Here is a 15,252-nt window from a genome sequence, read left to right as displayed (position 1 = left end):
AAGAAAATTTGTTCAAAAACTAAATTTGTTTTACTGGAACCACACACACACACACACTCAGTGTTTTGTAGACATGACATGAAATAAAACATTTTGACAGAATGGAAACACACAAAGCGTCAATCAGATTGTTTTCAACACGTGATGCGCACATGTCTCCTGATTTTACAGCTTTGAGGATTTTACAGACTTTTAAAAGCGAACAAAGCGCTTAAAACCCCGTGAATTGGGTTTCTGTTGTCAAAAAAAGAAGTGCAGGAGTGTAACATTACCATATTGACAACCAATGAGATGAAGCGTTTGCTGAAGTCGATCCACAGATCCGGTCTTACCTGTTCAGATCGCCTCTGCTCTCTGAACGCTTCTGCACGAAGTTGCTCTCTGTCGCTTTGGAGTTTTTGCTTTAATTCCTGTCGGTCATCATGCCGTTAAAGTTTGAGCTGTGCCCCGGTAGAATGATCGGAGGCTCGAACCCGTGTTTCATCATAGCTGAAATTGGACAAAACCACCAGGGGGACATTGAGATTGCCAAGAAAATGATCAAATTAGCCAAGGTAATATATATATATCTCAGTGATGTCCGGTAACCTGCATGCTCGGTCACTCACTCACACACACACACACACACACACACACACACACACACACACACACACACACACACACACACACACACACACACACACACACACACACACACACACACAAGATTGAACTTCTGGAGTCTATCCCAGCAGTCACAGGGCTTTAGGCGGTGTGTACCCACACACGTGTGCCTACTTCTGTCTGTCTGTCTGTCTCTGACCTAACACACTGAGGCAGTTCTGCTTTCAAATGTAATTCTGGGAACTCAGTGTTCCTCTCATTATTTCTGCAGTGTATTTTTATGTCGACCAACTATTGTGTTTTGTGGCTGATGATTTAGGATAAAACAAACAAACAAAAACAAACAAACAAACAAAACACAACTTGCTGCTAACAAGAGAGATTATAAATGACAATAATCAATACTTATTGTTGGTAAAATGGGCGGTCCTTATAGGGCAGGGGTAGGCAACCTGTTCCAGAAAGAGCCATGAGGGTGCAGGTTTTCTTTGCAGCCACTGACTCCACCAGGTGATTTTACTGATTAACTGATTCCATCTGCTCAAAGTGATCTGCTCAAAGTGATATTAATCAGTAAAATCACCTGGTGGAGTCAGTGGCTGCAAAGAAAACCTGCACCCTCATGGCTCCTTCTGGAACAGGTTGCCTACCCCTGTTATAGGGTCTTGCCCAAGCATGATCAGATTTAAATCAGTTGGAGATGTCATAGGATGTTCAGTCAATGTTGCCCAAGTTATCACAAGAAAGTGTGAGTGACACGCACACGCACGCAGTGCAGTTTTGCAATTTGGTTTTGCGCGTCAAAGCTGCAGCTCTCTGATGTGAATAAATTGCTGGCTTCTTCTTCGGTTCTAGTTTTCTGGGTTTATAAAAGTTTATGTCAGTTGTTGTTTATTTTGGGTAGTTTTTCCCAGAATGACATCATGCTTCTGTGAGTTGTGTGCTGACTGACTTGTTCAGTCTCGAACCTTTACACTTTTCTCCATTTGTTGAGTTGGTAATGTGTTGTGGATCATTGTCTTACTGAATGATGATTATTTTTGGATTTATTTCTGTGTAAATTGGCAGACAAAATTTTGGAGATTAGCAATTCTCTTGAGGGCTGTGGCCTCCTTGTGGCCATGAAGGTACCGCAGGTGGTCATTAAAAATCGTATGTTGTTTTGGCTTCCCCCTTTTTGCTCTGGGTTGCCATGGCAGATCCGGTACAGATCTGCATGTTGATTTGGCACAGGTTTTACGTTGGATGCCCTTCCTGATGGAACTGTTGAATTGTTTTGTATATTCTATCTGTAGCATGGCCCAAGCAGAGAGTCACCCCTTTGAGTCTGGTCTGCTTGAGGTTTCGTCCTCAAATCATCAGAGGGAGTTTGTCCTTACCACTGTCACCTGTGTACTTGCTCTGGGGGTTGGTAATGTTAGACCTTACTTGTGTAAAGCACCTTGAGGCAACTTTATTGTGATTTGGTGCTATATGAACATAAATTGAAAGTGAACTCCACATTATATGGAAAATGGGCACAGTTGGTCTACACAATAGACTCTGACTGATATATCGGTTGGCTGATGATATCAGCTGATATGAGCCTTTCACAAACATATTGGTATCAACATCATTTTTGCCAATATGAACCAAATAAAAATGGCAGGAAAAACACTTAACTGATGGCACTGGTGCCATTATACAGTTTGTCCACCAGAGGGTGATCAGACTGCATTGTAAACAAGCATGACTAGGACCCCATCAACCCGAGTCACAATAGCTTCACGAGACTGAGTCAGCGTGACCAGCTGCCATTCATGTTCAGTCAGAATACGTGTTTTCCAGTGACAATTGCTCACTATGTCATGAGGTAGGTGGGTCCAGTATGGCTGAAAAGTCTGTTTTATGTTAGTCAAGTGAAGGCAGCATTCTGTACAGTAATTGTTTTTATTTTTATTGTTAATTTTAATGTGTAAAATGTAAAGCATCAGCTAGATTTTTTTGTCATAAGGGTTTAATAATGAAATGTTAGAAATAATTAGCATTTTTAAAAATCTGTATATCGGCAGATATTCATTCATTCATTTTCAATACCCACTTATGCCAATCAAGGGTCCGGGGGTGGGGGGTGGAGCCTATTTCAGCAGTCATAGGACATGTGGCGGGGTCCACCACACCCTGGACACCCCACATGAGGTGGGGTCCACCCTGAACAGGACACCGGTCCGGTCTATCACAGGGCCATAAATAGACAGATAAAACACATTCACACACGCACACACCTATGATCAATTTGGAGTCACCAATTCACCTAAACTGCATGTCTTTTGAAGTGGAAGGAAGCCAGTGAGAACCCACGCAAACATGGGGAGAACATACAAACTCCACACACAAAGGACCAGGTGGGACATGATCCCATGACCTTTACTCCCTGGTATTGGTATCAGCCACCCAAAAATCCATATCAGTCTGGCTGTTGTACATAGCAGAATATTTACTCTGTTTGGGAATAAGACCACCCCCCACATTTTACTTTAATCACCTGCTGCTGGTAAATTTCTCTTCACCATTTACAAATATTCAACATTTAGAGGAAGACAGGAAGTAAATTCTGCATCTGCTGCTTATCTGAGAGTGGTGACAGTAGACCAAGCAGCTCATTCCAGACTTCACTATCCTCGGCAAAGTCCTCCAACACTTCCTTGGAGATGCTGAGGTGTTCCCAAGCCAGCTGGGAAATATAACCCTCCAGTGTGTCCTGGGTTTCCCCCGGGGACTCCTCCAAGTTGGACGTGCCTGGTAGACCTCCTCAGGGAGATGACCAAGGGGCGTCCTCACCAGATACCTGAACCATCTTAGTTGGCTCCTCTCAATTCAAAGAAGCAGCGGCTCTACTCAGAGTCCCTCTCGGATATTCAAACTTCTCACCCTGTCCCTGAGTGTAAGCCCAGATACCCGACGGAGGAGCCTCATTTCTGCTGCTTGTATAGACTTTCACCTTGAAAATATGTGAAAGTCTAAAAAAAAGAAAGAAAGAGAGAGAGAGAAAAATGGTGAACCGGTGCAAAGCCTTGCTTCATTGACATAAATACTGCTGTCTGATGTTGCTGTATAACTGACTGGATAATCAGGATATTCAAGTCAAGTCCGGGAGCATGCACAAGTGTCACATTTGCCACACCCATAACAGTGAATCTGTCTTGTGTCCCAGACACCAACCACCCAGGCAAACAATGGATTGTTGTTTTAAATGAGCATTTAATGTATTTCTTATTTACTGCATTTCCAAAACACACACACACACACTCACTTATCTTCAACCGCTTACTGAAATGTCATGAGGAGTTGGGGGGGGGGGGGGGGCTACCCCGGCAGTTACGGGGCATGAGGAGGTACACCCGGACAAGACTGTCGCAGGGCCAGCATCTCTAAATCTTTTCATCAGTTTTGTTTCTTTCTTCAATACATCACAGGACTGCGGTGCTGACTGTGCCAAATTCCAGAAAAGTGAACTGGAGTATAAATTCAACAAGCAAGCCTTGGCGCGGCCTTACAACTCCAGACACTCCTGGGGCAAAACCTACGGGGATCACAAGCGCCATCTGGAGTTCAGTCATGAGCAGTACAGGGAGCTGCAGAGATACGCACAGGAAGTGGGCATCTTCTTCACAGCTTCAGGAATGGATGAGGTAAGACACAGTTATGATGGACCTTTTGTGGCTCTTTTAATCAGAAGACAAATTGATATCTTTTTGTCCTGTAGATGGCAGTAGAATTCCTGGACGAGCTCAATGTGCCTTTCTTCAAAGTAGCTTCTCTAGATGCCAACAACTTCCCCTATTTGGAGAAAACTGCAAAAAAAGGTAAGAGTGACCTCCGCTGTCCGGCGCACAGCGTTAAAAAGTAGAGTCCATATGTATTTACATCATTTCAAATGTCACCAGTGTAGTTTTACCCTTGCTAAAAAGGGAATAGTGCCCCCTTTCTGGATGTTTATCATGTGAGGTTTGGGAGCCTGCACACACACGAGTCGCCACATCCACCATGCTGTGGAACCACCTTGGGTTGTGAATGAATAAAGTCCAGTTGGACAACCAGGCCATCTCCACCTCTTGAAAGTAGCCATCTATCTGTCACAGCCTGATGAAATGTGGGCGTGGCCTTGGTCTTCTCTCGCTCTTTGGGTCTTAAACACTGAGACACCTGCGTGCTGGATTGTGTGCAGAGAAACGCGCCACATATCCAAAATGTTGTAGCTGATGCTTCCTCACATTGTCTGTCCAAAATTCATAGAGGAAGTGTCTGTGTGGGATAGGAGATGGTCTACAGGGTTTCAGCAGATCCTTAAAAAGCTTTAAAAGTCATTGAATTTGTTCATCTAAAATTATGGTCTTAATTGAATTCAATTCAATTTCAATTCATTACATTTATATAACGCTAAATCACAACAAAGCTGCCTCAAGGTGCTTTACACAAGTAAGGCCTAACCTTACCAACCCCTAAAACAAGCACACAGGCGACAGTGGTGAAGAAAAATTCCCTCTGATGATATTGAGGAAGAAAATTCAAGCAGACGAGACTCAGAGGGATGACACACTGTTTAGGCCATTCTACCAGTTACAATGTTTTTACAAAGTTTTACAGAGCTGAAGATACAGAAAACAGGAATTCAGAAGATCTGCTGCAGAAGATCTGCTGCATCAGCCTCAGGCATGGCAAGTTGCAGCCGGTCCAGCATCCCGTTGATGTCACTCCCGTTGATGCTGAACTCCCTCACATTTCCCTCTCCGCATCTCGGACAGAGACAAAAAGAGCTGAATCATTTGACCGGAAAAAAAAAACGCACTTAAGGTATAATTCATCAGCATGAAATCGACAGGAAAGCAGAGATAATACAAAAGTGATCGCGGCCACTAGCCCTAAGCTTCCCTAACAGACCCGTAATTTAGATGAAGTTGAGGCAATGACCTTTTCCATTACTAATAAAATTAATTTAAAAGGATAGGAAGCATAGTTCCATACTATACCAGCATGATAGCCATATGAAAGGGAGAATAAATGTGTCTTAAGTCTGGTCTTGAATGTCTCTACAGAATCTGACTGTTTTATCTCCATAGGGAGATGATTCCACAAAACAGGTGCACGATAATAGAAAGCAGCTCTGTGCCCCACAGACTTTTCACATCAGTAAGATTAGCAGTAGGTCTCACTGTGTACAAGACACAGTGAGAATGACTGGTTAGTTATGATGTTAACCATGCAAAGACATTCTCAGTAATCCCAAAATGATTCTCCAGCCTATCGAGTAGAATATGATGATCCACAGTATCAAATGCAGCACTGAGATCTAACAGCACCAGAACCGTAGTGGTGTCCGAATCCATTGTAAGCAGAAGATCATTCACCGCTTTATTGAGAGCCGTCTCTGTGGAATGATACGTATTTTCTAAAAACAGACTGCAGTGGCTCAAAGAGATTATTCTCACTAAGGTGGTCCACGAGCTGCTGTGAAACCACCTTTTCCTGAATTTTAGAACATAATCATAGGAATTGGTATTAAAATGTCTTAAATCAATCTTATGAAAGTCTTAAAAATGCCAAGACATGGGAAGGAGTATTTTATTCACGTTTTCCTCTGAGATTGCAATAAAAATGTCCATCTATCTATCGATCGATCGATCGATAGATAGATAGATAGATAGATATAGATATATAAAACATTGACCTTTAAAGGACACCCACGTTCAAAGGCAATGTGACCAATAGCATTTAATAGTAACTGCAGCTGTCTTGTTAAGTAATACCTCAAAATAGCCATTCAAAATGGTTTTGACCTTTCAAGGTCACCCAAAGTAAAATGCCATCTGAACAACAAAACAGTGATATGTCATTTCATATTTGTGTTTAATACTAACCATAGGTTTATCTGTAACAAATTCCTTGAGATATGCATTCAAAGTATTCTCTGTATGTAAGCATTGTGCCAAAAGTCTGACCCAAGGCTGTGATCTTGACTTTTCGATGGCTTTTCTCAAAATCAAATCACTTTGCCCTTGGTTGACCAACAGTCATTCGACCAAATTTGGTTAAAAATGGATTAAAACTCTTTGAATTATTTTGTTCTCAAACACAACAGACACAAGGACCAAAACCATTACTGCTACATGTGGTTATAGAAATATGTCTGAGTGTAATTTACAGCATTAACAACAGCATTCCGTGAGGTATTGTGGAGTCTTTCTTACTGCCTGTCAGGACGTCCCATGGTGGTGTCCAGTGGGATGCAGTCTATGGAGACGATGCGTCGGGTCTACCAAACAGTGAAGAAGTACAACGAAGAATTGGTCATCCTGCAGTGTACCAGTGCTTATCCACTGGAGGCTGAGGACGTCAACCTCAAAGTTATCACGGTGAGATGAACATGGTCACGTCCATAGGTATTGTTGCCATGGCCCGTCAAGGGAGGTCATGGCACAATTTTTTTTTTTTTTTGGGGTGGGGGGCCTCAAGAAAATGTGTACTCAATTTTCTAAATCATTCTCTCGTTTTATTAAATTGTACACTAATTTTTCTAAATTGTGGACTCATAAAACAAGAGCATTTTTTAAATTGTGTGCTAGCTTTGCTAGCATGCTCTCATTTTGTGAAATTGAACCCTCAACTTACAAAATCACAAACTTGGACTTGAACTTGTCACTATACAGCACATGTGTGAGTGTGAGGAAAGAAAAAGTGTAATGCGACATACCACAAGAAGAAGAAGCACATAGTGACACATTCTGGCTCCATTTGAACGCTGTTTTTAATGTCAGTGCCTAAAAAAACGAACAGAATGTGAACATAACCGTGTGGCGTGATGCACAGAGTCCAAAAACAGGTGGTTTTCTGTTTTATTAGAGAGTAGCTCTAGGTTGTGGCCCCCAGAAATGAAAAAAAAAACACTTCACCTTTCACCTTTTCACTTCCTCGTATACGCGTGCATACACTGTATAGTGAGTGACATGTTCAAGTCCAAGTTCCAAGTTCCAGTCCATTTACAATTATATTATGTACTGACACAGAACTTACTAAATAAAATCATGCAAGCATGCAGACACGCACTCATGCTTTTAACATATAGATGATTTACAGGCCCCTGCTGGAATGGCGTGTGAGTCCAGAATGTAATTATCAACGTCCATTGTTCAGTGTTGTTAGTTATTGCTGTCAGGAACCTGGACCCAAAAAGACTGGACAAAAATGCAAGACTCACACAGCGGTGCAGAGTGTAAAAATGGATTTACTTAAAAATCAAGCAAAGGTTGGTACTCAGAAAGGCAAGCCCAAATCAGCAATGGTATCCAAATCATGAGACTAAGTCGAGGTTAAAAACAGGCAAAATTTTCAGTACATGGCAAGGCAAAAACAAAATCAAGAACTGTGAGAAAATGGCTGCAACGAAGACACGAGGAATAAAAAACTGGCAAAGACAGGGCCCCAGTGATGAGCACACAGGAGCCTCCACACATCCGTCCATGAACCGGTTGAGTAGAGGGGGTGCAGCTAGGGGGCAAAGTGTGCTGGTCTTCACAGGCTTGACCTGACTGAAGTAGAACATTGGATGGCTGCACATGACCCTGGGTAGCTTGAGCCGGATAGCCACAGGATGAACAACCTTGGAAACAGGAAAGGGTCCAACAAACCTGGGAGTGAGCTTCTTTGAGTCCACCCATAGCGGCAAGTGCCTTGTGGACAACCGTCCTCTTTGACCAGGAACAAAGGACGGAGTGAGAGTCCTCTTGCAATCTGCAGCAGACTTGTAGATGGCCGATGACTTGATGAGGGACTAGCAGGCCTGCTCCCATGTTTCCTGCATCTCCTCACAAGGGCCATGGTGGACGGGACCAGGAAATCAGAGTCTGTGAATTGAAATAATGATGGTTGAAAGCCATGGACAACATGAAACAGAGACAGACCTGTTGATGAGGATGGTAAGGTGTTATGTGCAAGTTCCACCCAGAGCAGATGTTCTGACCAGGTCGCAGGGTGTTGGGCAGACGTGATGCAAAGCCCCTTCTCCAATTCCTGGTTAATCTGTTCAGTCTGACCATTGGACTGGGGGTGATGGCCAGAGGACAGGCTAACAGAAGTTCCCAGAACTCGGCCCAGAGACGAGACACAAAATGCGGCCCTCGGTCTGATACTGTATCCTGTGGGAAACAGTATTTTTTTTAAAAATGATTTACTGCCTTGGCTGTCTCCTTGGCAGGGGATAATTTAGGCAGGGGAATGAAATGTGAAATCTTGGAGAGACGGTCAACCATGGTCAAGATGACCATGTTGCCATGCAAGTCAGGGAGTCCCGTGACAAAGTCCACAGAGACGTGCTGTTGAGGCACAGGTAGAGGTGCTAATAAACCTGGTGGGTAGTAATTAGATGGCTTTTGCATGGCAGATAGTTGACATGCATTGAATCACTAACAAACTTTTATTAATCCCTGGATGGCAGGACATCTTATTAACGTGAACCCATGCTATCACCTCCCCCTTAGTGAGTCCACCACATGCAATTTGGTGTAAGTGCCTCTGCGGCTGCTTTGACCTTAGCCTCAATGTCTAGGGTAAGAACAGAGATGAAACACTTGCCAGACAGAATGGTTTTGGCTTCATGAAAATGTAAATCAGGGTCAAATGAGCGGAAGTGTGAATTGGGTTTAGTATTTTTAGAATCAGGAAAATAAGACAACATGAAGTTAAAGCAGCTAATAAACAATGCCCAATGGGCCTGCCTGGCATTTAGGTGCTTAACTGAACGTAAATATTCCAAATCTTTGTGGTCGGTCCAGACCAAAAACGGCATCTGGACCCCATCCAACCAATGACACCATTACTCCAGGGCCACCTTTCCTGCCAGCACTTTGCAGCCACCAATGGTATATGGTCACCAAGGGAATAGCGTTTGCCCCTTGGAGGCGTGGCTCCAGGCAGTAAGTCTATTACGCAGTCATAAGGGCAGTGTGGAGGTAAAGACTTGGCCTTTGCCTTACTAAACACTGTGGCCATCTCATGATAGCAAGTGAGGACATTAATTAAATCTGGGTTCAAAGGTGTCTGAGACTATTCTGGTTGGGCCAGTCATGTGAGCAAACAAGTTGGCCCTGAAGACAGGATCTGACCAGTAGTCCACTCAATACATGGGTTGTGCTTATTTATCCAAGGTTGCCTCAAGGTACCTGGATATGACATTTTCCCAAATATGGAAACTCAGTGACTCAGTCTGTCCATCAGAAATAGTCAGCTGCACTGGTAGCGTGGAGAAAGAAACTCTCCCTAACGCGCTGCCATCCACAGCGTTTATCTCAAGAAGGTGCGGCAAAGGGAGCAGCTTAAAGCCCCTTTCACACTGGTGTATTTGTAGAGCTGCGTATTGTGGCGTATCGTCTACACCCACTTTTAGCAGTTCTATGTCGAGTTTTTTCTCCCTGCACAGCAGTATGTTGAGGGCACGTAGGACGGAAGAAATTAAACATGTTTCATTTTCTTCAGCATAGAGCACTGGACACATAAAATACGTAGTTTTAAGCAGGTCTGCGCATCACAGCGTTACTGCATGCAAGTCTGTGCAACATGGTGCTCCTGTACACATCCAAAAATTGAGTGCGTGCATCCAGAGGAATCAGCTGGAAAACATGATCACGCAGCCCACAGCACCTCTGTGTGCTCAGAACAGCTGATCTGACTGATGGACGTGTGTGTGCTCAGAACAGGGAATCGAACCTCAACTCAAATCCAGAAACACAACAGAAACAGCAGGTCGGTCTCTCTCTCTCTCTCTCTGTCGCTCTCTCTCTCTCCCTCCCTCCCTCTGTCACTCTCTCTCCCTCTGTCGCTCTCTTTCTCTCTCTCTCTCTCTCCCTCCGTCACTCTCTCTGTCTCTCTCTCTCCCTCTGTCGCTCTCTTTCTCTCTCTCTCTCTCTCTCTCTCTCTCTCCCTCTGTCACTCTCTCTGTCTCTCTCTCTCCCTCTGTCGCTCTCTCCCTTACTCTCTCTCACTCGTTCTGTCTCTCTCTCTCTCTCCCTCTCTCTCTGTGCGCCTGATCAAACCTAAATAAGTGCTGTGACTTTAAAATAAAAGCGCTGTCGCTGCAGTTCAGTGCAATCATCAGACGCCCTGATCGATCAGGTCTGATCAAACCTGAATAAGCGCTGTGACTCTTTAAAAGCACCGTCGCTGCATGTCAGTGTGATCATCAGACAACCTGATCGATCAGGTCTGATCAAAACAGCAGATCTGACTGGAGCAACTGGAGCTTTAAAAGTTTAGAGTCACAGCATCTTTTACCACAGCCAGACTCAGCAGCATCTGTACACAATGAAAATGATCCACCAAGACAAAAAAATAATAATAATAAAAAATAATAATGTTTAAATGACTGTTTCTGAGCCGCACCACACCGTGCAGTAGAGAACTGAGCGCACTTCCACAGAGGCAGAAAATATCAGCTTTGACTACATACGTGGCAGTAATGCAACTGTAAAAACCTCATGATACAGTCCACTGTTTTCCAAGCGCAACGATGTATTCTGCACAGCCAGCAAGCGTGAATTGGGTTTAAATAGCAGCAAGGGCTCCACGCGACTGTGTGCACACAGCGCTATGACAGAGTCCAAATCCTCAGGAAACTCAACAGCTGCAAGTTGGTCCTTGATCTGACGTGACAGGCCTTGAAAAAAAAAACATTGGCTATTGCTGCCGTGTTCTACTCACTCTTTGCGTCAAGGGTGCGGAAGTCAATGGTGTAGTCGGCCACCTGATGTGAACTGTGCCTAATGCTGCATTTACACATAACAACGACAAGTCACGAATGCCACGAAGTACACATTCTTGGCCGCTGATCACGAATGTGATGATTTGGGGCAGAGGCGTCAGGTGTCCTCAGGAACTGCTGCAACCTGTTACCACATGTTACGATTAATGGCACATGTTGCCGGAGATTTATCAGGAACCATTACGCACGGTCAAGAATAGTATTCCGCGTTGTTGCGCACTATTGTGCGTAACAGCGCATCGTTAAGTTCTGTCATGTTGTGAACGAGGTGAATTGTCTCCACACACACGCCCATATTCATCCAACCGAATTCAGATCGCTCCAGTTTTTCAGAAGAACTTTGTGACTGCATGCGTAGTTGGGCTCTGTGCCCTGGAGTGGCACAGAGAGGAGGAGGAGGAGACGGACAGAGCCAGATGTGTGGCTTCATGCGGCTCTCGTCTCGCGCATTTTCCCAAACATCAGGCACATGCAGCAGGTGGATTATTATTATTATTAATTCAGCATATCAAAATACCCTTGTGTACCAAAATGCAGTAATTTGTGTCCCAAGATAGTGACTATCAATATTTCAACAAAGCAGCAATTTTGAAAATATCCCTGTATGTAAAATTTCACACTTTCTGCCAGAAGTGAACATCTTTTTCACGTATCTGCCCCACTCCAACCTTTTGTGATTTCTGGTTGTGTTTTAACAGTGTATCACAATAGCACCTAAATTCAGCTATTTTTTATTTGTCTACAGGAATATCAGAAGGAATTTCCAGATATACCGATTGGGTATTCTGGCCATGAATCTGGAATCTGTATTTCTGTGGCAGCTGTCGCCCTGGGAGCAAAGGTCATTGAGCGCCACATAACGCTGGACAAGACTTGGAAAGGAAACGATCACGCTGCTTCACTGGATCCCTCTGAGCTGGTCGAACTGGTCCGCTCCATCCGACTGGTGGAGAGGGCGTTGGGTAGTGGCATAAAGCAGATGTTGCCCAGTGAGAAGCCGTGCCACGATAAGGTAAAAGTGCAAGTGCACATACACAGAAATACACCAAAAATCAGGACAAACATTAGCCTCCCAACATGCATTTGTTAACATTTCAGAAAGTGTCTTCCTGTTGCTGCCATTTCCTTCTACCATGAAGCATTTTGTCATTGTTGACAAAAAGTGACACCGTTGTCAATAAACGTCTCTTGTTGTTGGTAGCTATGAAGTCACAAGGTAGAGGTGGGTGATACCGGGAATTTTGGTATTGATCCAATACCAAGTAAATACAGGCCCAGTATCGCCAATATCTATATCAATACCGATACTTTTTCATATTTAAGCTTCATAGATCCAAAGGATCCAAAAGACCTAGGATAGAATTTTGCCAAACATTGTACATGACAACAAAATACTTTATTATCACAATCAACATTTTTGTTTAAAAAAATATCAATCAACACAACTTAAAACAAAATCTCCTGAGGTAGAGGGCTGACTCAAGGAGAGTGCTGAGTGGGTGGGCCAGGCTGAGCCTACCTGCATGGCTGTTGGCTGGTGCCACTGAGCCACGTGACGGCGCAACAACAAAAGACCAGAGGGGGGAGGGTGTGCTGCTCCGTGTTGTGTGACGCAGCGCTGCTCTTACAGACAGAGAGTAGACTTTGATGAATCTGCATGCGCAGCAGTCAGTGCGTGCGGGAGAGAAAAAAGCTTGCGTATCGATCTTTTTACACGAGGATCGTTCAATATCAGTACCGCGTTGGTATCAATATTATTGATATTAGGATTGATCCGCCCACCTCTATCACACGGCTTACTCAATGACAAAGCTTCCCTCCTCTGATACTCCTTGGCCCCCCTCTCCTCCCAAAATTAAGCTTTTATCTAAGCTATCTATGTAAGCTAAGCTATCTATGTACAAAAAGGCAGATTTATATGGATTTGAGTCAAACCACATTCGCCTATACATTTATAATGATTGATAGACCCATCTGTGCCATCAGATCAAAACATCTGTATATGACTCTGTGTTCTGTTTGTTCTCCAGTTGGGTAAATCAGTGGTGGCTAAGGTGGAGATCCCCAAAGGAACTCTTCTAACACTGGACATGTTGGGTGTAAAGGTTGCTGAGCCAGTGGGTGTCCCAGCTGAGGACCTCTTCGAGCTGGTTGGAAAGGCTGTACTGGAGGATGTGGAGGAAGATGAGAGCATCATGCCAGAGGTTGTGGACAGCTATGGCAAAAAGAAGAAGTGCTAAATCATACAACAATCAGCATAAGATATACAAAAAAAGTAATGATTCCTTCAAGAAAAATCAGCAGAGCGAAATGATTGGTGCAGCTGAAACCGAAAAGTCATGGACTTTTTTTAAAGAAGTGATTGTAAGTAATAACGATACAACAAACTGCTGATGTACTTTTTTTAGCCCGATACCAGATGATAAGATATTCTTGCATTTCATGCTTGCATTCGTAAGAATGGAAAATGTTTTGCCCTAAAAATGATTAAATTTGGATGAGTCCTCATATAAGAAAGGCTTTGTATTAAATTAACTGCAAACCTTTGTTATGATGTTTTGTATTTAAGAACAGCAATTATAAAACAGGTTGTGGGGAGAAATTAATGACTTTATTCAGATGATCAGTTCAGAAAATACTTTAAAGTGGCATAGACAGAACATTTTAATCATAAATAAAGAAACAGCTTCACTGAACTTGACTTAGAAGTGTACCGTTGCCATGACAGCTGCAGCACAGAACTCTATCTACAGCGCCCTCCAAAAGTTGACATTTGCTGCTTGGTACAGTGACACAAATAAGTATTGGGTCCACTGTCGATTTTGCAACTTTTCCCACCTGCAGAGAATGGAGAGGTCTGTAATTTATATCGTAGGTACACTTCTACTGTGAGAGACAGAATATAACTAACAATTCAGAAAATCACACTGTATTATTTTTAAATAATTAATTTACATTTTATTGCATGAAATACGTATTTGATACAATAGAAAAACAGACCTTAATATTTGGTACAGAAACATTTGTTTGCAATTACAGAGGGCTGACGTTTCCTGTAGTTCTTGACCAAGTCTGCACACACTGCAGCAGGGATTTTGGTCCACTCCTCCATACGGATCTTCTCCAGATCTTTCAGGTTTTGAGTTTCAGCTCCCTCCAAAGATTTTCTATTGAGTTCAGGTCTGGAGACTGACCAGGCCACTCCAGGAACTTGAAATGCTTCTTACGGAGCCCCTCCTTAGTTGTCCTGGCTGTGTGTTTGGGGTCATTGTCATGCTGGAAGACCCAGCCATCTTCAATGCTCTTACTGAGGGAAGGAGGTTGTTTGCCAGAATCTCACCATAGGTGATCCCAACAGGTTTCTTCCTGTTAAAAGGGAGTTTTTCCTTCCCACTGTCGCCAAGTGCTTGCTCACAGGGGGTCATTTTGACCGTTGGGGTTTTTCCGTAATTATTGTATGGCCTTGCCTTACAATATAAAGTGCCTTGGGGCAACTGTTTGTTGTGATTTGTTGCTATATAAATAAAATTGATTTGATTTGATGGGGCAACTGTTTGTTGTGATTTGGTGCTATATAAATAAAACTGATTTGATTTGATCATCATCCCTTCAGTACAGTGTTGCTGTCCTGTCCCCTTTGCAGAAAAGCACCCCCCAAAAATGATGTTTCCTCCCCCATGCTTCACGGTTACGATGGTGTTCTTGGGGTTGTTCTCATCCTCCAAATATGGCGAGTGGACTTGATACCAAAAAGCTCTATTTTGGTCTCATCTGACCACATGATCTTCTCCCATGCCTCCTCTGGATCATCCAGATGGTCACTGGTGAACTTCAAACGGGCCTGGACATGTGCTGGC

General features: G+C 43.5%; 1 protein-coding gene across 1 annotated transcript; it reads left to right on the top strand.

Moving 5' to 3' along the window:
• The first annotated feature begins 325 nt into the window (after positions 1 to 325).
• On the top strand, positions 326 to 13,941 carry LOC117525908 (sialic acid synthase-like). The gene is made up of 6 exons (XM_034187857.1): positions 326 to 554; positions 4,062 to 4,277; positions 4,352 to 4,451; positions 6,844 to 6,998; positions 12,141 to 12,407; positions 13,426 to 13,941. The coding sequence occupies exons 1-6, from the start codon at positions 423 to 425 to the stop codon at positions 13,633 to 13,635; spliced, it is 1,080 nt and encodes a 359-aa protein (XP_034043748.1). The 5' UTR covers positions 326 to 422; the 3' UTR covers positions 13,636 to 13,941.
• The last annotated feature ends 1,311 nt before the right edge of the window (positions 13,942 to 15,252 follow it).

The sequence above is a fragment of the Thalassophryne amazonica genome, chromosome 15, assembly GCF_902500255.1.
Source record: "Thalassophryne amazonica chromosome 15, fThaAma1.1, whole genome shotgun sequence".
Classification (NCBI taxonomy): Eukaryota; Metazoa; Chordata; class Actinopteri; order Batrachoidiformes; family Batrachoididae; genus Thalassophryne; species Thalassophryne amazonica.
The sequence above is the reverse complement of the archived record's forward strand: the minus strand, read 5'-3'. Positions and strand labels throughout refer to the sequence as shown.